A 21,220-nucleotide genomic window follows, 5' to 3' on the forward strand; every position below is an offset into this window, starting at 1 on the left:
ACATGAGCACTTCTGGGATGAGTCTGGTGTACTGTTGTGGATGGTTTGGAGTACTTGCATGAGTTGGTTAGGGATGCCGATATAGAGTGCGTTGCTGCATTCTAGTCTTCTGGTGATGAGTGCCTGTGTGATAGTGTGTGTGTGTGTAGGGAGCCATTTGAAAATCTTGTGAAGCATTCTAAGGATGCGGCAGCAGGATGCAATCACAGCGTTAACCTGTTTGTTCATCGTGAGTTAGTCATCAAGGATGATGCCGAGGATTCTGGTGTGGTCTCTGGGCATGGGACCCAGGTTGTGTGCCCACCAGGAAGAGTCCCAGGGGGAGCTCTTACTTCCCAAGATCGGGATCTCAGTTTTGGATAGTTCTCTCGCATCCAGTTGGCCACGTCGAACATGCAGGCGGTTAAGTGTGTCCTGGTGGTGTTCATGTGAGTGAGGAGGAGGATTAGTTCAGTATCTTTGTGTAAGAGACAATTTTGATGCCATGGGTTCTTATGATGCGGGCAAGAGTTACCATGTAAACGTCGAACAGGGTTGGGTTGAGGGCGGAGACCAGGGGGACTCCGCAGATGATCTTCTTATGTTCGGAGATTAAAGTGGAGAGTCTGACTTATTGTGTCCTGTTGGAGACGAAGGAGGCGATCAAACTCAGCGTGGATCCTTTGATTCCTGGAGTCTGGCGATGAGGAGGCCATGGGAGACGGTATTGAACACCGCCGAGAGGTCGCAGGGTGAGAGCAGTGGTTTCTCCTCGTCCATGATAAGATGGGTGGAGAGCTGCTTGTTGATCTCTTTCTCCAGGACTTTGCCCGGGAAGGGTGGGAGCGAGATGGGTCTGTGGTTGCTGAGATCTTTTGGGTTGGCCGGGGGTTTCTTCAGCAGAGCAATGACCTCTGCATGTTTCCAGCTGCTTGGGAGGTTTCCACTGAGGATGGAGGAGTTGATGGTGGTGAGATTAGTTCTGATCGGTATGCTTCCCAAGTTGTACATGTGGTGAGGATAGCGGTCGACTGGGACCCTGAGGGGATTTAAAGCATGATTCTGGGACATGAGTCTGAAAGATTCTGACGGTGTAATCTGTGGTGAGAGGTCTCCCACTTGTTAGGGGGTGGGTGCTCCCGATGGTGGTGGATGGGGTTGCGTAATGATGTCCTATACGGTGGGTTGGGTGCAAAGTTGATGTAAATCTTAAGTATTTTGTTGTGGAAAAAGTCCGAAAGGTTGTCGAAGAGGATCTGTGAGGGGATGATGATGGTGTTGGTGGCTGCTGTTGGGTTGGTGAATTATTTGACGATGTTGAAGAGTTGTTTACCAGAGTTGGAGTAGGATTCAGTCTGACCACGAGGGCCGCTTTCCAGTTTCTTTGGTCAGTGCATGGTACCTTCTGAGAGCCTATTTGCAGGTGACTGGAGTTGTCTCTGCTGGGTCTCCATCTTCTTTGCAGCTGTTTGCAATGGCCCTTGGAATCTCTTAGGTCTTCTGTGTACCAGCATGCTTGAGCATGAGTTCTTGTGTGTCTGATCGGTTTCCTGGGGGTGCAGGGTGTTGGCGCAGTTTGAGATTTAATTGTTGAAGGTGGGTAGGCCATTCTGTACATCGCCTGTGAGGGGTAGGCTCGTTGGATCTGAGGGTGAGGGTCCAGTCTGCTTCTGTTATGTTATTCCAGTTGAAGCTATAGTTGATGGTTTAGGTTTGCTGGGGTGGGTTGTGTTCATGTAGAAGTGTACGATGGAGTGGTTTGTCCATGTGTGAGGTGGCTGAAGGTAATCTTGTTGCTGACTGTGAAGTCTGTGAGTAGGCTGAGAATACAATAAAACAGCTTCATGAAGATTATTATTGATTCATACATTTTAATTTAGTGGGAATCACACTTTTCGAACACAGAATTTTTGAAGTTCCAGTGCTGAAAAATACGAGGAAAATTGGCCGAGCAGGGGAAAACAAAGTGAACTCTGTAAATCTGGTGCTCTTGAGGGAGCTTTTATTGGAAAGAAAGGTTTACTGAAGATGTTTTTGGGGAGTCTCTAATCTTTGACGGGTAGAAGAGGCATCAGGGCTCTGAACTGAGTGTTCCAAGTAGAGCTGGACACTATAGTAAAGTAGAAATATTTAAAAAGCAATCAGACAGATGTACAGGAAAAATATACGGGAGACAACAGATGTGCCATAAAGCAACAGTCTCTCAAATAGTATTTTGGGCCCAGCTAAAAGTCGCAGAGAGTGGTGTGGTGCTTGGTGTCTGGTCGAACAATAGATGGAAGAGATTGTAGAGAACAATGGATGTAAAATCCTTGAAAATCCTTTCAAAACACATATATTTGCAACTCGAGACCCTGTAGATGTGTTCCCATTTTAAGATGGCCCACTTGGTGCTTTCTTTCAGCTTGGCCGGTCGACTCCTTGTTTCCTAAAATAATATTACAAATATTAAACGGTTTCAGATGTGCACTGTCTGGGTGTTGACACCTTGATAAATGCACACTGCCTCTGTTTCATGCCAGTGGAATGTCTAGCGTCCTGTACAGTGCCCTGTGATTCTGAGGTAAAAGGAATCTTTCTTCTGTTTTGTTTTTCAGTTCGCACGGATCGTATTCTGGTTTGGGTCTGATGGGAGTAACCGCAGAACAAAAGTCTGGCACTTTTCGTTGATGTCGAGGAATGGCAGCAAAATAAAGATTGTGTGTTTTTTTTAACAGAGTCGCTGTACATGTACTTGTGGGAAAATTCGTGTTTTTGAATAATTGTCTTTTTAAACATATGCCAAAAGAGGTAGCCAGTTTTAATAAATAATGTTAGGCGTTGCTTATTGTCGAAGATGTTTTCAAACACACAGAATTGCTTGTGTGCATCCCATGTAGCAGAAATAACCTTTGGAACTAAATTCTGAATTGAATTTTTCCATTTAGTCAGTTGCAGAAACCTAGGGCGAAGAGGCTAGGTACACAACTTTGTCAGAGATGTATTTTTATTCATCCTCGTCACTGTATATGTTAAAATGTCTTGTGTTAAGGGCCCTGTTGAGGTGACCTCACAACATGTGCAGCATGGCAATCTACCAAACTCAAGTTTGCCTCATTAAAAAAAAAAAACTTGTATTCGAGTTTAAATCAATTACAATTAGTCCACAATGTCTGCAACAAAGCAAAGTGAGATCGCAGTCCCAAGTATAGCTAAGCAGGCGTTATTACAGAGTTGCCAAAGTTAGGTTACAACAAGTGTGGGGGGATGACAGTCAAGCGATTCTGGTAACAACAAATAACTTCCACATATCAACAGTGAACTGGATATTTAGCCATGGAAAGCATCAAAGAGGGCAGACAAGCCCCACAAGTGTTGACAATACATATCTTGACTGTAAGGGAGAAAAGATTCTATTATATAATAAAAAGAACAACAAAATCACCTGGTCTGGATCCAGCTGAAGCCATATAGCCGAATACAGCATGTGCCAGGGCTAAGCACTGTCCAGACAAGTTCTGAGAAGGGAAGGCATACCCGAGTGACCTTTCACTGGCCATGGTACAAGTCTATTATTCCCTATGGTGTCACCACTCTGTCATGCAGAAGTGTTCTAAGATCAGACAGCATCCCATCCCAACTGGGAGCTAACACATATTTGCGCAATACCATGGTATCCTTCCTCCGAAAGGCCACCCACTCCACCTACACCCTTACCAGGGAGGCCAGAGTCCACACCTCAAGTGATGGGGTTTCCAGGGATTTCCACTGCCTGGTGATAAGACATTTAGCCGTCAAGAAGCCCAGATCGAGGAACCTGGAGGTTGCGCTGTATGTCTAGGGAACAAACCCAATATACACACCTCCCACGTCTGCAAGTTGGGTAGTGCCGTGCATGCCATCAGCCAGGCCGTAACGCCTTGCCAGTAAGTGTGTAAAGAGGGACAAAACCATAGCATATGAAGTATATTCTCTGCCACCAGGACTCATCTGGGACAGGCCACAGTTTGGCAAAAATATCGGTTGATTCTGGCAGGAGTGAGGTAGGCCCTGTGTATTATAAAGAATTGTATAAGGTGGACCCTCACATTGCACTGTTTGTTAGTGGGGCCTTCCAAAATCGTGGCCCATTCACTGTCTGTACAGGGTCGGGCAAGGTCTCCTTCCCAGTGATCACGAAGGGCAGCACGTGATAGTGTGCTACAATGATACCTGACTGCATTGGATCCATTTTACCTCTAAGAGTCTAAATTAACAAACTCTAACCACTATTAAATAACTATTGACACACCAACCTCCTTTAAATGAAAAAAAAACTGTTGATGAAAACACCAGAATTTTGTGAAAAGGAAACTCTGGCTCTAGAGACGTTAATGTGCCATCCAAATCATTCATCAACAATGCTTTTAATACCATAAGATATTTCATTTCTGTTGCTATAGAGCGTTCGACGGACTAAGGTTGGAAGTGTTTCAGCCTACAGATTAATAAAAAGTGTGCATTAGAGAGGAGTCATAGACTGGCCAAAATATTTTTCTAAAACTGCCAAGACGCGTGGCCACTAGAAGTACAGATGGCAAATGTTGCATTTTACGATTAATAAGAAATTATGCCTAGGAAATTGTCAGCCTAGTGCAGTACCCCTGGTGGTAATTTGAATAGATTTTCAATGGACTGGTCATTAACAGTAGGCTCATTCCATGAGAGCAAAGTCTTCAGATAAGTTGTGACTTTGCCCATAACATTTATGGATCTTATGGATCTGGCTAAGTACAATTTTGATGCTTCAAAAAATGAATACAAATAGAATTGATTTGTATTTCTTACTGCTGAATCCTTCTAGTCTTGAAGAAGTATGTTGCTTTTATTGTTTGATGCTTTATCATTGGGAGTAGTGTGAGAGTGAAGACTACAATACTTGCATCTCCTATTCACACAATCATTTGAATACTCAGTTATGTGCACTCTTCTACTAATGCACATCCACCTTACTAAAAACAATGGTTACATTGGGTCAGAACTCCGTTCAGAGGGCCACGGGCCAGCAGGAGCTGCGGGCCCTGGCCTGGGAACAGGGGCCTTTTACTCCTGATGTCTGGGGGCTAGCCAACTATGGGTCCTAAATATTTATATTACAGTTATCACCACAAAGGAACTGCAACATTCACAAACAATGTTCTCAGCCCTCCTGAAGTAATGGCTTTAGTGTTTCCTGGGGTGGGGGGGGGGTGTGGGGGGGGGGGGGTACCCTGAGTCCCACTGTCTTCCAGTTTTAACGGTAGTGGTTATACCAAATCCATAATAGGCGACATTCAGGTGAAGCCCCAGTAGCCAGTGTCTTTGGAATCTCACTTCGACTCTCTGAAAGTCAAAAGTGTGCTAACGCCGAAGCACTATCTGGCAAGCACTCTCCCCAGAATGGGCTGAAATCAGTCTTACTGGCTCCTGCAGAATCCAAATGAATGCTGGAACTGCAGCGGCTGTCGTCGGTGGGCTCTTTGCACATGGCCCAGGCCGGCTGCGCTCAAAGGACCTCAAATTCCCCACACATGGTAGTGCAGCTGCAGTGACCAAAGGTTCTTCATGGTTCTTCCAAGTTGGGTACGTTCTTTTTTTTATCCTTGCCCATGGACAGGGGGAGGGGGGTGGGGGAATGAATGGGAGTGGTAGACACTGATTCTCAGTCATGGTTTAGACCCAAAGGGGTCACCACAGCGGCCTCTCCCCTCCAGTGATCCTGACCAGGTCACACACTACTTGCTTGTCCCTGTGGCCCCCTCTAGCATACAGGGTCACCTACTCTCCACTGCACATAGGTCCCACCCGATTGGCATAGCAGATTTCTTCATGGCAGCCCATCCTGGCATACGATGTTGCTGGTTTACCACTGCACACGGGCTACAGCCCAATCAGGACAGCAATCTCCTCAAACAGCTTCTTCTGGCAGACGCAGTTGCCGGTTTCTGACTGCACAAGGAAGATGACCCGTTTGGCATAGCAACACGGCAGCCCACGTCTGGCACATGAGGGTGGCCGACATTTCCTGCACCGCGGGCAACAATCCAATTTGTGCAGGAGCCATCCTATCCTCACACCTAGCTAAGGGAATGAACCCAGAAGGATTTGCTACCGTTCCTTGCTCCCTCCAATGCTTTCCTCTTCCTTACAGGGTATGCTGGTTTTGGCAGGCGCTGGTGCCCCAGGATCCAAGGCAGGTGGTCTTGGATTCCCTGGGTAATGTCCCCTCACCTAACTGGGAGATTAGCAGGCCTTGGCTCCCAGTCCTAGTCACAGGTAGAATTCTCGCAGAGCTTCTACTAGTCACACAGCCAGACTGGCTGCTTCACATTGGACAATTTTGGAGGCCTCAAGCTCCCCTTCTTATAGTCTGTTTCCAGAAGACACCAAATGTGATTCAGAGTCTGAGTCACTGAAGTTTATGTTTGGAGTTCTGCTTCATTTGCAGTGCCTACTCCTCTGTACTTTCTTCTCCCAGAAAGCAGTCTGTCACAACAGAAGAGACTCTAAAGCTTTTAGCCACACAACACACCATGGGAATGACTAGGAATTCACACTTGGATATCAGCCACAGTGATATGTGTATCAGTAGGTTAGCCCAGGGCCTCTCATTATGATTCTCTTCTCACCCCCATCTTCTTACTAATATATACCCAGGCCCCTTTCTTGTGACCGCTCTCTGAATAAAAGATCACCCATTGAAGCCTGTCTCTTCCTCACTCCAGTGAGTCCCACCCAGTTTACAGGAATGCAGCAATACATAAACCTTTCTGGGAGAATTCCTCCACTTCCTCTCCTCTCACCGTGCAGCCCTGGGTCTTCCAAAATGCAACCCAAAGTCAGTCATGCATTGTATCTGGAATTTTCAGGCAGTATCTTGGCATGCCCGTATGTGGCTCGTAGATGTTGTCCACCCCATAACTGACATTTGTGGTACCAATATAGGCATGGCAATCCAGCACATTGACCTCAATTTCTTCTTTTCCATATCGTTCTGGATTGAGTTACAGTCAATACTTTTTTGACTGAGGTATTCAACTTTTTGTAGACATTTACTGTCCAGTGCACCTTATTTTTTCTTTTTCTTAGAGATGTCACCCAAGAAACCTGTTGGTTTCAAGTCCTGTGTTGCCTGTGATAGGCAAATGTCTGTGACAGACACCCACTTAGTTTTACTTTTGTGCCTGTAGCTGCACCTCAACTCCAAGGTCGGTCCAGAATGCAGGACCATGCATTGGAAGGGTATCAGGGAGCCGGCCATGAAGCTTCTGACCGCTCATTACCGAACAACTCCACAAAGCTTGTGGTACTTGTCGCAAGGAAAGTCGTGGACCGCTTCAGAGCTGTTTGCACCGGTTTCGATCACGCTCCCAGACTTCATCAGGTAAGTCCCACAAAAAGAAATTGAAGAACTTCAAGTTTTCTTCAGCTCCTCTGCACTGGTCCAAGTCATCGGACGAGACACGGGATCGAAGCCACAAATTGACGCACTTTTCCCACATCGTCCACGTGGTACTGGGGCCGTTCTGCTCCTCAGAGCGACCCATCCTCTGCGCCAGTCGAACCCTCCGAATCCGTTCTTGAATCCAGATCAACCCCGGATGCAAATCCACAACCTTCGCTGGGGTTCAGTTCTGTTACACCATTCCCTGCCCAGTCCACGGCCTTCGCTGGGGTTCAGTTCTGTTACACCATTCCCTACCCAATCGTTATTCCTGACTCCGATTGGCGTTGTTTAACGTCAAATCCGACTTCAGCTGGATCCAGACCTTTTGAGTCAGAGACAATGCTTTCTTTTACTGACCGGGCCTGTGGAGATTACGACAGTGAGGGGGGATCTTAGGATCCCTATAGTTATCCCCGCCCCCATGAGGAATCCTTCCTTGGCTGAGTATGACTAGCACGAGCACTTGACTGGTGCAATTGGCCTGGAATTCTCACAAGACACTGCTGTCCCCCTACTGTGGCTATGACAAGAGGCTTTATTTGCCATGTTGGTTTAGATAACATCTGAGGTCCTGGACCTTCCCCTGCCCATGGTGGGAGGCAAGACCAACGTCTTTGATGGAAGTGCTTCAGCCTGGGATATTCCAGACAGAACATAACCCCTTCTCATCTTTAATGACTTGCTCACTGATGTCCTGCTGGGGGCCTGGGCCAAACCCTGCACAGGCACTCCTGTGCGCAGGACCATCGCCCACTGCCACTTTCCCCCCCGCCCCCCCTCCCCCCCCACTCCTGGAGACCTAGCCTTCCTCACCCAGCGTCCCACCTCTGAGAGCTTAGTGGTAAAAACCTCAACCTCAAAAATAAACCTCAGTGAGGGCGTGGCTAAGTAACATGGCCGACAGGACGTGAGCCCTTGAGTTCCCCATCGGGCCGCCCAAAGATCCTTACAAATCCTGCCCACTCATTAGCAGGTCACCCTGTAAATTGGCGGAGCCGACTCTGGCTGCCTGTGCGGATCCACCCGGGGTGGGGGGCCCTCAGAGTCGTTCATCTAATGCTGCGCTTGCTGGGCAGTGTTGGCCTTATGTGGCGTTGGGCCTGTGGGCGGGGGACCAGAGGCAGAGTGCGGCTGCTGCCCCACGCTTGGAGGTTACCCAGGGCCAGGATAAAGGGCTGCTGGATGGAGGTACCCCCTTGCTGGGGGTGGGGGGGGCGGCTGGTGATCTACTTCGCAGCCTTGGCACAGGTTGGCTGGCCCTGACGGGTGTGTGGCGGCAGTCCAACCGAGTGCGTCTCCACTGCGGCTAGCGGCTTGGCGAGAACTTCCTTCAACGCCAGTGAAGACGCATCTCCACTGGACTTGCTGTTCTGCCTGGCCCGAGGTGAGCACCCATGCCGGACTACGCTGCCCTGCTGTGATTGGGCCCTGCACACTGTGACTGCCGCACGGGGCAGAGCCCAGTGGCTGTGCCAGGCTGGGAGTTGCAGCTCACTGCCAGAGGCGCCCCTGGTGTTCCCCAGCGGATTCCTGGTGGACCGCGCAGTGTCCTGTGTGTGCATACCACTGCAGACTCCTTCTGGTAGCCTGATCCCCTGAGGCTGCCTGGGGAGGAGAGACTTGTTGGGCCTAGGGCAGGGAGCACCGCTCATGAGCCGGGGATGTGGGGGACTGGGAATTCGGCTGAGTGTTCTGGCAGCACCCCGACCCCCAAAGCTGCTTCGAACCGATTGGAAGGCCCTGCTGACCGACCACCTCCTGCCTCGGCGGTTGTCGCAGACGACAGGTACTGTGCTTAAAGTGACTCTTTTTCTTTATAATCAATTTTATTGTTTTTTACACACAGAAAGAACCAGCTGGAATCAAATACAGCATTTCGTAACAATTGTAGGACGTTGTCACAGTACCCATGCAGAGAAGGCCCCTGGAATACACAATTACAGGAGGGAAAATAAAAACAGAGACCCGCACATAGCCCACAATCCCGCAAATGAGGTTTTATTTTTCTAGTGGCCCCAACTATTTGCCCCAGACTTTACAATATTTCTCCGGGGTACCCTCTCACCTCATACATAGGTCTTTCCTGTGCTGCACACCAGTCCACTCCTCTACGCCATTTTGTTATAGTAGGTGTGGCAGGATTCAACCAGTTAGCTGCAATGTTCCTCTTGGCCACCATCATGGCTGTGGTTGAAAACAATTTGTCATCCCTAGACCCATCCAGCCCATCAGTGATACCCAGGAGCACATTTAGCAGCCTATGCGGGACCTCCCGACCCAGAACCTCTGTGAGCTCCTTCTCTATGGAGTCTCAGTATCGTGTGATGATGGGGCAGTTCCATACAATGTGAAAGAAATCTGCTGGATCATGATTGCATCGGGAGCACGATGCATTAGGTCTTAACCCTGCGTTATGGAGGCGTTTTGGTGTTACGTATGCGGTATGTAAGTAATTTATCTGGACCAAACTGATTCTAGCAGAAGTGGTTACTGTTTTAGGTGCCATCTAGGTGCCATCAGTGTGTCTATCCAGTATTCTTCCTCCAGAGGCCCAACCCATCCCTCCCACTGATCCCTAAGGCGGGCCAACATGTTGGGGTGTTGTTTGTTAAGGATCGGTAGATACGGGAGTTCCCTCCCTTCCCCAGGGTTTGCACCTTGGGTGGACTGTATTCCGGCAGCGAGGTGCCATTTGATATGTGGTTGTGGAGGGTGTGGAGTAGCTGCAGATACCTGTAAAATTGAGAGGAGTGTATGCATGATGCATGATGCCTTCTTTGAAGTTTCTAGAGAATTCCCTTTAAAATCCTAGACATTTTCTGACTCTCCTGGCTCCAAGCTAGTTGTTTGAGCAATGCTGGTGTGACAAGTCCTTTGTGTGAAGGCTGACACAGCCTATTCAGTTGCAAGTGGGGCTGTGCCCAGTTCCACACCCCTCCTACCAGTTCATGGCCCTTCCAGGCACACCTAATCCCTCTTATGTGGCTGTCTGAGAGAAATTCACAAAGTTAAACTTCACTCAGTCATATGACCCCGGACATGCTCCAGGCACCAAATGGCAGGAAAATGCCAACTTCCTTAAAGTGGTCACAAAGGTGCTGGAAATGGACCAACTGTTAAACGGATACCCACACAATCACCTGTGCCTAGTCCTGTACCGACATAGGGTATACAAATCTGCATGTGGTACAAATATCCACAATAATAACAAACTTAGGTGCTCTTTGTGGACGGCGTAGTGTAAGTGAATGGTGTGATATTTAGTGAACAAGATGTACATCGTGAAACATAATTAGAAAAAACACATGTTGACTAAAGGTTTGCATAAATTCACAGTCTGTGAAGCCTTGAGTTTAGGGTTCCACCTATGGTGATAATTGAATAAAGTCAACAATCAACATGATGTTTCGACCCCAAGATTTCAATTTAAGATCAAAGCCTTCATGAGGACCTACAAGTACACACCTCTTCTGTATAGAGACTAAAGGGTATGTTTGTTCTGAATCAATCAGATTATATACACTGATTTACTCCGAGATCGGAATGCCGAATTTTGAGGTAAATGCCACAGCTCAACAATCATCCCCTAAGAAATTTCGGCAGCTCAAACCAGCCAAACTGAGTATCGAAATGTGGGGTAAAATTACAGTACACAAGCAATCTGGTCCGGTCAAAACCACTTCTGCATGAATTCTCCCTAAACTAACTCAGAATAGAAGGTAATTACCGCACCTAGTTAGTACCTCACTTGGGGTAACAGTATTTATTACATGCAGTAAGCGCCGGCCCCTGTTCCGACATATCACCGGAATGCTGAGTCCATCAATGACCACACCAGAGTTATCTGACAGCACCACAAATTCTTATACAAGTAGCATTTGTCTTTAGATGTTAATATTGGTTGGTGGGGCCACGGATGAGATTCTGTAGTGTCAACTTGATAATTTAACTGGCATGTTTAACCGTAAACTTCCTTTGACTAGAAACCTCAAGGCCTAGGTACACAGTGTGATGTTGCACAGACACTGAAAATATATTGGTGCCTTAAATGTACCCTACTCAGCCTGGGTGGGAGATGCTAGGTGTGCGATTGATATGATGCTAGTAGAGCTTTACTGTGGAGAATCCTTCTATGCCTCGCTGTCATTTTCGACTAGAAGTAAGGCATGGTCAACAATGGAAAAGATGCATGGTGTTATGCATGCACAGGAGTCTGTATACATTTTTTTGTCTTATAGGCACAGACCAATATTCTTTCTGGTCTTTATATTTTCCAACAACCCACCCCTTGAAATTCACCATGCACAAAAAAAATTGTCTTATTTTATTCGTTATAATATTAAACAATATAAAAAACAAACTGCTCATAAAACAAATCATTAAGGACGCCAAGGGAATTACAAAATGATATTTTGAATCTAGAGGTTACTATACTAAATTTGAGATTGTAGGTTACTTGACACTTTAGTCGGGTGTACCTTAAGCCATTGCAGCAACAAGCTAAAATGTGCAGTCAGCATCGTGGAGATGATTAGAGGTGGGGGTGTTTTAGAGGACTGGGTCAGACCTGCCAACCTTGAGAGGAAGGGGTGCAGAGAGGGCGAAGCCTGGGGCAGGGGCGGGCCTTAAGACCATTGGCTCCGCAGCCATAAAAGCGCTTCGAAGAGGGTGGGGCTTTATGCAGATCACTGTCTGTGACCCACTTTAACCCCCACCCCCACAAATACCACAAACGAGGCTTCAAAGGCTGCAGCACATGTCCCAGGAAGACTGCAAAGCCCTATTGCGCTTTAGCTGTGCTCAGCCTCCAAACAATGGGAGTTGAAAATACTCTCTGCAGGTTTTTCCAACTCACATTGTCTGACATAGTGTGATATCGGCGTCTCACCGGGTAACCGTGTGAAAGGAGCCAATATCGTGTGACACACGGTGGCATTGTGTGATTAGGCAGGGCTGCTGGCTATAGGTTTTGGTGGGGTTGATAGGTGATTATTGCTCTGTTATAGGTCATGGTTAAGCTTCAGCAGATGTAGTGAGGCATCAGCAATGACCAAAAATATCTAGGGCTACTCAGTAATTCTATATGTGTATCAGGCTATAGTACACACATAAAGACAGTGTTCCGGTAGGAAACATTGCACAATAGGAAACAAATGATTCACAATAATGCGAACAAAGCGGAAAACAATTCAACAAAAGTCCAAGTTCAAGAAGCAGTAGGGTTTACAATTTCTTGAATTTCAATTTGGGTGCTCGCAATTTGTAAAGAAAGTGCAACAGTGCAATGAACAAGTGCAAAAGGTGATAGAAAAATATTTTTCTCTGGAATGTGCTTCTTTCTTGCTCCTTAAGTATACTTCTGTTATGCACTGACACTCCCTGACGCATTCCCACGCCCACCGCCTCTTCTGATATTTGCAAGTGTCAGCAACCATTTTGAAGATGTAAAGAATATCATTTCACATGGTCCAGAGCATTCTTGGAATTGTAATGACATTTATATAGCTTGTGCTACCCATGATGAGGTGTTGAAGTGGTTCACAGTGATTAGCACGCTACTCTGGAACCCAAGGTTAGTGGTTAACCCAGTGGTTAAATGTTATTGCGATTAGTCATGTCTTCCTAAGAAAAAACATTATGTGCTTTGGGATAGATTATATTTCTGCAGTTAGATGTGATCAATAATGGGGGCTATGTGGCTTCAGGTGAATGGTTGGTGGGCTGAGAGAGACTAGGTAGTGTTAGGTTGCAGGGATAGGGTTTTAAAGCAGGAGATGCTGTGATCTATGCAATGAGGTGTAACCCTTTGGCAGTTTTACAATAAGAGAGAATAAAGCAGACCGGCATGAGACTGAGAGTAGACTATACTCCGAAATAAAAAGCATGCAGAGGATGGAAGGTAAGAAGATTGCCATTTTGAAGAAAGAAAGGAGAGGAATGAAGTGGAATTAAGTCAAGTTCAGTTTTTTCATGCAGGGTTTTAGGAGTATTAAGAAGGTGACTTCCTGAGATAGCAAGCAATCTAAGGATGTAAGCAGAAGAAAGCAACCTGAGGATGTAAGCTGTGCAATGAAAACATTATACATAGTGCTCCAGATCTGGGGCAGACAGCTTAAAACTTGAAAGTTCAAGTGTACACATCACTTAAACATTAGGATTGTAGCCTGCTGTTTGCCGCCCTAGGACAGCCCTTTTGAACATAGTCTGGAGTATTCCAACCTTGGTACAGGGTCTGTATGCTGCACAATGCTTAAAGTATAGTTTATAAATCTTCAATGAAATAGGGACATATCTTCACAACCATCACTTCCTGGATCTAAAGCCCTGATTCAGATATTGAATCATCAAAGGCGCTCCTAGTCGCACACCTTCTGAGCAGTGTCTTTCCTTTTCTTCTTCCTTGCTTTTCTTGTCGTCCATGAACTGTTCATCCTTATGTTGCTCCTTCTTTCTTCTGAACAGTTTTATCATGCACTGCCAAACGGTTATGGGAAGCAGGGGCTACCTATTGTTGCTAGGCAACCGCGATTCTTTGTTGTTGCAGCAAGGACATTGTTTGTACTCCTTGTTATAACCTTGGAGGTTGTTGTTTTTTTAAGCATATTTGAAGTGGAAGCTGAATACAGAGGAGTATTCTAAGACATTTAATTGTATTTCGAAAACAAACTTGAATAGTTTAAAAGTACTATTTGAGAGCTAACCTTGAAGACGTATAAACCTACATTTTGTGTTGCATGTTTAGATACTAAACTACACCAGGAACAGCAAGTTCACTTTTACCTTAAGGGATTTTGATATTTCCCCATGAATATATTTCATAAGGAAGCTATATGTGATTCGAAAAGTGATTAATTGGGGTCAGCGTGACCTACATAATCCTTATGAATGTTTGTTCAGATTACTCACAAAAACAGAATGCAGTTGCCTTAATGACAGAAGGGAGTGATGTTATGTCAAAATCCAAGTAGACATTTTTGTTTCAATTCCAGGAATGCCTGACTTCCACCAATATCCCAGAAATCTTGAAGCAAAGCCTTTATTTCAAATCTATCTAGAAATTAGGTATTAAAGAAATGAATCTTGATTTTAGAAATCAACTATCACTCAGTAGATATCAGCACCGAACAGAGTGATGAGTTAGAGTGGTGATATATAGTGTTTCTGTTTTCTCTCTTATCCCATTCCCCTTTGCCATGTTCTAATGCTAACCAGCATGTTGCTGTTGTGCATGGTTGGCTGTGGATATGGCGAGGTGCAGAAAAGTTAATTGTTCCAGTTGGCTACAGAATTCAGGTTGGTGCATTCGGATAGTCGGCAACAGACATAGGTTTCTGTACTAGAGATATTTCCCAGGGCTTGATACCCTGTATATACAGGAGATCAACAGAGGGCTGAAATTAGTTCCAAACTTATAGCAGTTTTCTGCTGACCACATGCTCTGTGACATCCAGGTATGGCTATTAATAATTGATATCACCTACCTGTCTGTGTCTGCAGGTTTGTAATATTGCAGGGTGCAAGGCCATTCACGTTAGAAGACTGGTAGAACTGGAGACATACAAGTTCTGTACCACTATTGGCATAAATGAATGCGTTTTAGTGTAGTACTTTATGAACATACCATACAATACTGCAATATAAAGTGCTCATTCAAGTATTCTAAACCTCCCCAACCCCTCACAAGGATGTATTCGCTCCCACATATGCTTTGTTAGAGTATGGTACTAAGTAAACCTGCACCACCCATGCAGTTGCTTGGACCAGTTTCGTAAAGCTTTGCATTTCTTGCAGCAATTTTCATACTTGATGTACACTGCCTTCTTCAAGGATGACATGCAAGCCTGGTACTGGTAAGGCTCCTCTATCCGGAGGACCACTGAAAATGTATGAGCGAGCTTGCAGATCTATGACATCCTAAGGGAGGAAATGAGTAATCAAACATGATCAGAGAGGCACAGCTAAAAAGCGGCTCCAATACTAATCGTACACCGCTGCACCAAGTTTAACTCAAAATAAGTAATTAATTTTTTACTGCTCTGATTATTTTCTACCATTGTAGTGAGGCCAGCAAAACAATGTGGTATTTCAGAAGCACTATGGTGTCCATGCCGCCAAATAAATGAGAAAAATAAGGCACTGTAAGGTCTCAATAACATCCTTTCAGACCAAAGGTTCAAAATCGGGTCAGATAACAGTGCTGAGAAGTCTATGCAGAGCATACGGTGAAGTGAGGTCAGGCAAAGCTCCCCTGGTAAAGAAAAAGGTAAAGCAAGGTGACCACTAGGTCCATGCTGACAATTGGGTGAACTCACAATGGGCAAGGATGCTACGAGGACCGTGCAGACCAAAGAATGAAGTTAGGTCAGGAAACGATGCCTCGAGGATCTGATACAGACTTTTAGCCGCAGATTCCCTTCCTTAGAATTATCCCCAGTTATCAGACTGCATATGGAAATCTTTTGTGAGCAGTACCCCTGTGCACCGGTAGGTGGCGTCATTCGGCTCTGAAATGCCTTTTGCAGTGCCTATATAGGTGCCACCCAGGTGTGCTGACGTCAGTACTTTTCTTGCCACTTTGGCCAGTGCAGATCTGGGAAGAGCAACCGCTTAGTAACTTTTTGACTAGTCCTTTTGTTTAGGTTTACCTTCTGGTGTTGCAGGGATGTTCCCCAAGAAGACCGGCTTCTAGCCCTGCAGCGCCTGTCACAGACAATATGCCTTTGGTATCTTGAGCCGAATCCCTCCATGAAGACCTGTTCCAACTGCTGCATCATGCACCCGAAGGCTTTGAGGGAGCACTTCCTCAAGCTTATGGCGGCTCGACGTGCGACACCACAACAATCATGGTCCCCATACTCCCCCCCCCTCCCCCCCTTTCTCTCCAAACCCACCAACATCGTTTGCAGAGTCCCCCAAGGATCCTCTCTGAGCCCTACTCTGTTTAACATATACATGGCCCCCATCGCCAGACAGCACGGACTAAGCATTGTGTCCTACACGGACAACACCCAGCTCATTCTCTAACTTACCAGCGACCCCGAAGACACCAGACTCAGCTTCCAGGAAGAAATGACAAACGTGGCCAGATGGATAAATGACAGCTGCCTCAAACTCAACTCCGAAAAGACAGGTGCTCATCTTCGGGCCCGCCCATCCGCTTGGAACCACACCTGGTGGCCTCCCACCCCGACGCATCATGCTCGCAACCTCGGCATAATCCTCGACTCCTCCCTCTCCATGAACCGTCAAATCAATGCCATCTCCTCCACCAGCTTCATCTGCCTCCGGATCCTACACAAAACTTTCAAGTGGATCCCCCCGGACCGCAGAAAGACAGTCACATATGCGCTCATCACCAGCCGTCTCGACTACGGCAACGCACTCTACGCCGGAATCAACAAAGCCCTACTATGCAAACTCCAAACCATCCAAAACGCTGCCGCCAGGCTCATCCTAGGGTTACCACACCACGAGCACATGACTCCACACCTCCGAGAACTCCACTGGCTTCCCATGGAGAAGAGTTACCTACAAACTACTCATGCGCGCCTTCAAATCCCTTAACAACATCGGACCCTAATACCTCAACAACTGAATGAGTTTCCACGCTCCCAATAGGAAACTCCGCTTAGCCGACCTCGCATTGGCAGAGGTCCCCCGAGTTTGCTGGAGGTAGAGCTTCCTCTTACACCGCAACCACAGCTTGGAACTCTCTCCCATTAGACATAAGACGCTCTCCAACCCTGCAAACCTTCAAAGGGGCACTTAAGGCCTGACTTTTCGACTGGCTGGAGCAGCCCCCCACCCTCTTTCCCCTCCCCAGCGCCTTGAGACCCTCACGGGTGAGTAGCGTTCTTTACCAACCCCTGATTGATTGATTGATTGAGATGAAGGTCCTGTGAGCGGTCGCAGAGCCCGAGGTCGTCCAATTCAAAGTGGTCAAGCCATTTGAGTAAGTCCAAGTCCCAGGAGAAGAAGTCAAAGCAAAGTAGGCCAACAAGATGAGGGTGCATCGCCACTTGATGCCTGGCTCTGAGGGTGAGGCAGCGTCTGGGTCAGCTCTTCACCTCCCCGAGTTTCTGGGAGCCGGAGAAACCACCGCACAGTTGAGAGTTTTATGAGTCTATACACCTCATCTTTGGAAGGCCCTATCCCACCGGCACACCGTCGGGCCCACAGGTTCGGAAGGTGCCCCTATTTGACCCATGAAGCAGCTCTGGTGCCAGTCGGACCTCAAGGATCCATAAATGGATCAAGATCGGCGCTGGTCGTACCACCTCGACCTTCCCGGAGGCTGGCGCTCCCAGCACTGCAATACTCATTATCATCCCCGACTCTGAGCCAGGGGCGTTGTCTGACGCAGACTGGAGGCATGCCTTATAGGCCAGAGCCTAAGCCCTATTCTTACAGACTAGGACTCTGGGAGGGTTTGGGGGGGGGGGGGGGGGGGGGGGGGTCACTGGAACCTGAAGAATCCCAGCCTTATGAAGAACAACTGGACTCAGCTGAGAATCTGGTTGAAGCCAGTGATTTGGATACTTCTCCAGTTACTACCATACTTTCTCCCCCTACCATGACTACAGAGGAGGGAGCTTCATTCGCAATGGTGGTACTGAGGGAAATTGAGGTCCTGGATCTTAGCTTGCGCTCAGTGGCATTCAAGACTAAAGTCTTACCAGAAGTGCTTCAGCCAGGAGTATCCCCATCAGAACCTCTTCTCACTTTCAAGGAGGCACTTACTGACGTCCTCTTGGGGCTTGGTCCAGGCCCAGCAAGGGACGCCTGTAAACAGGACGATTGTCCCCCACCACCGCCCCATACAAGGGATCCCAGATTTCCTCCCTCTACCCCGGAGAGCTTAGTGGTACAAGCCTTACGCACCTCTGAACAGGGAATCCAAAAGACTGGACAATCTTGGAAAGATTATGTTTTCTTTCGCCAGTGGCACTGTGGTCTGTGAACACTGCTTGCCTTTTGGTCTGCTATTGCCATGTACCGTGGGATACGGTTGCGCAGGTTCTGCTAGTGGTCTCGGAGGAGGCCCAGCCTGCACTCTCCCAGGCTGTTGCAGATGGGAGGGATGCAGTGAAGTTCACCATACGTTGTCGACTTGACACCACCGACTCACTAGGCAGAGCAGTTTCGTTGACAGTGGCCCTGCGATGACTCGCCTGGTTCAGGAATACTGTGTTTTCTTGGGATGTCCAGTCCTCACTCACAGACATACCCTTAGATGGCTCCTGTCTCTTCTGTGCAGATCGTACAGTGATATCAGGTTAGGCAAGGCTGCCTCAGTGAAATCCGTAATTCTTTAGAACAGGAAAGCCCAAGAACTAGCAGGGACAAGGGGCAAAAAAGCACATAGAGATTCTGAGTGGGATAAACAATTACATTCACATCATCCCATACTCAATCAATAGTAGAATAAATATTGTAGGATAAAGAGAACTGGACCCATTAGTTTATATTAACAGCTTCAAAGAAAGTTTCAAACAAGTGATCTGATGCTCGTACAGTGAATAATTTTAAAGCAATGAAATAGTGTGTATACTACGAACCCAACAGAATAACAATATAGGTTTCAAAAGTCTGCACAATTCTCAGGACCTAGGGTCTAAGCTGTTCATCAGTATTTTGTACTCTGTGCTATGATCGTTGACGGCATTTCGACCCTGTACAATTTGAGGGTCATCAGGTCAAGATATGGGTTATTTTGATGCAAGAGCAGATAGTCTGCAAGTACAAAATGCAACTGAAAAAATGGAACAGTGGTTAGGAATATAAAAATTGAGAAATAACAAACGTATCTGGGTACTCACTGAAGAAGTAGCGTAGAAATCAATCTGGAAAAAAACAAAAAGATTATATATTTAATGAATATGGCCTTATGATTAGAGGATTGAAAAAGTGCACTGAGGTGAAAAAACGTGCCAGGATGCATCATCGCCTAATAGGAATTCATAATAATAATAATAATAATAAAGGGGTTTGTAAAGCGCATGGCGACGCCATCCCGGCGTGTCCCCGCGCTGTGGAGAAAGAGGAAGCCGTGATCGAAGGGCCTGAACTAGAGGGTGTACAGGTAGGTCTTTAATAGTTTTCTAAACTTAGTTTCAGTATCCGCTAGCCTGATGTTCACTGGAAGAGAGTTCCATTTGTTGGCCGCTAACACTCTAAAGGAGTGGCCTCCCATTTTGGATTTTTTTACACGAGGGATTTTAAGTAGGCCAGTTCCCTTAGAGCGGAGTGTTCTGTTAGGCTCGTAGGTGATGGCTAGGTCCACCAGATAAGGAGGGGCTTTGTGTGAGGTGATCCTATAGCACATTAAGAGTGCTTTGAATAAGATCCTTTTTTTTTATTGGTAGCCAGTGTAGAGCAGCCAGAGTAGGTTTGGAGGCTGCTCTTTTGGGTAGTCTAAGGACCAGTCGTGCTGCCGTATTTTGGAGAACCTGCAGTCTCCTGATGTTCTTTTCCGTGGTTCCTAGGAGTAGCACATTGCCGTAGTCTATACGGGAAGTCACTAAGGCTTGGGTCATGGTTTGTCTGGCCTCTAATGGTAGAAGGTCCAGAGTGCGATTGAGGGTCTTCAGAACCCCGAAGCATTTCCCTACTACTCTATGAATGTGGCCGTCAAAAGAGAGTTTGGGATCAACCCATATACCCAAATTCTTCGCTTCCTTACAGGGAGTAGGTAGAGGACCAAGACAAGCTGGCCACCATTCTCTTGTCCAGCTTGCATCATTTCCTCCTATCACTAATACCTCCATTTTAGAGCCATTTAGCTTCAAGCAGTGTTGGTTCATCCAGCCTGCAAGATCCTGCATACAGGCTTTAAAGTTGGCAGCTGCTGTGGTGGGAGCTTGGGATCGGGAGATAAGCAGTTGGGTATCGTCGGCGTAGGATACTAATTCAACCCCGTACGATTGAACCACGTCTGCCAAAGGAGCCATGTATAAGTTGAACATGGTGGGGCTCAGGGCAGAGCCCTGAGGCACCCCCTGTTCTAAGGCTATGCTGTCTGAGAGGTAGGTTCCCCTCTGTACCTGAAAGCAGCGGTCAATAAGGAACGCTTTCAGCCATCCCAGTGCCACCTTGGTGACCCCGGCTTTGTTTAGACACCGTAGCAAGATGGAGTGTGCTACAGTGTCAAACGCGGCACTGAGGTCCAGCATAATAAGTGCCATAGTATGACCCGCATCTGCTCCTGACCGTAGGGTTTCAGTCGCTCTCAGAAGAGCTGTCTCTGTGGAGTAACCCGACCGAAAGCCAGATTGAGAGCTGTGAAGGAGATTGTTGGTTTCCAGATGGGCCATGAGCTGTTTATTGGCTATTTTCTACGCCACTTTCGCTAGATAAGGTAGCAGAGAAATGGGGCGTAAATTTTCAAGGGTGTCTTGGCTCACATTAGGTTTCTTTTTAATTGGGAGAACAATAGCTTTCTTCCATACTTCAGAAAGACTGGCCGAGGCAAAGGAGACTTGGAGCACATGTCTAAAGTATGGTTCCAGTACTATTAAGCTCGCTCCTAGTACCTTAGGAGGAGCCGGTTCACGGGGGGAACCCGACTTGATACTTTTACATATGCTAGTAAGTGTTTCTGGAGAGGGAACCGAAAAACAGTGTAAGCATGACTTACTGATGGGCAAAAATTAGGATGAATCATTTGCCTAAAATAGCACTTCCAGTGAGAAACCAGCGTCCTGTCACAGATTAAGGATCACCTGAAAGTTACATGTAAAATAAATGTTGCACAAAAGCAAACCAGGTCCCAAAAGATCCTTGTAGCCTTGAGTGAGT

General features: G+C 46.8%; 1 protein-coding gene across 3 annotated transcripts in view; it reads left to right on the top strand.

The window, feature by feature from the left end:
* REXO5 (RNA exonuclease 5) overlaps window positions 1-2,693 on the top strand; it is a 437,194-nt gene extending 434,501 nt beyond the window's left edge. For all 3 annotated transcript variants that reach the window (XM_086940804.1, XM_086940806.1, XM_086940805.1), the window contains one exon: window positions 2,577-2,693. In XM_086940804.1, coding sequence (XP_086796930.1) covers window positions 2,577-2,649 — 73 coding nt within the window. In that variant the 3' untranslated portion in view covers window positions 2,650-2,693. The remainder of the gene's footprint in view (window positions 1-2,576) is intronic.
* The last annotated feature ends 18,527 nt before the right edge of the window (window positions 2,694-21,220 follow it).

This window comes from Lissotriton vulgaris, chromosome 10, assembly GCF_964263255.1.
Source record: "Lissotriton vulgaris chromosome 10, aLisVul1.2, whole genome shotgun sequence".
NCBI classification, from domain to species: Eukaryota; Metazoa; Chordata; class Amphibia; order Caudata; family Salamandridae; genus Lissotriton; species Lissotriton vulgaris.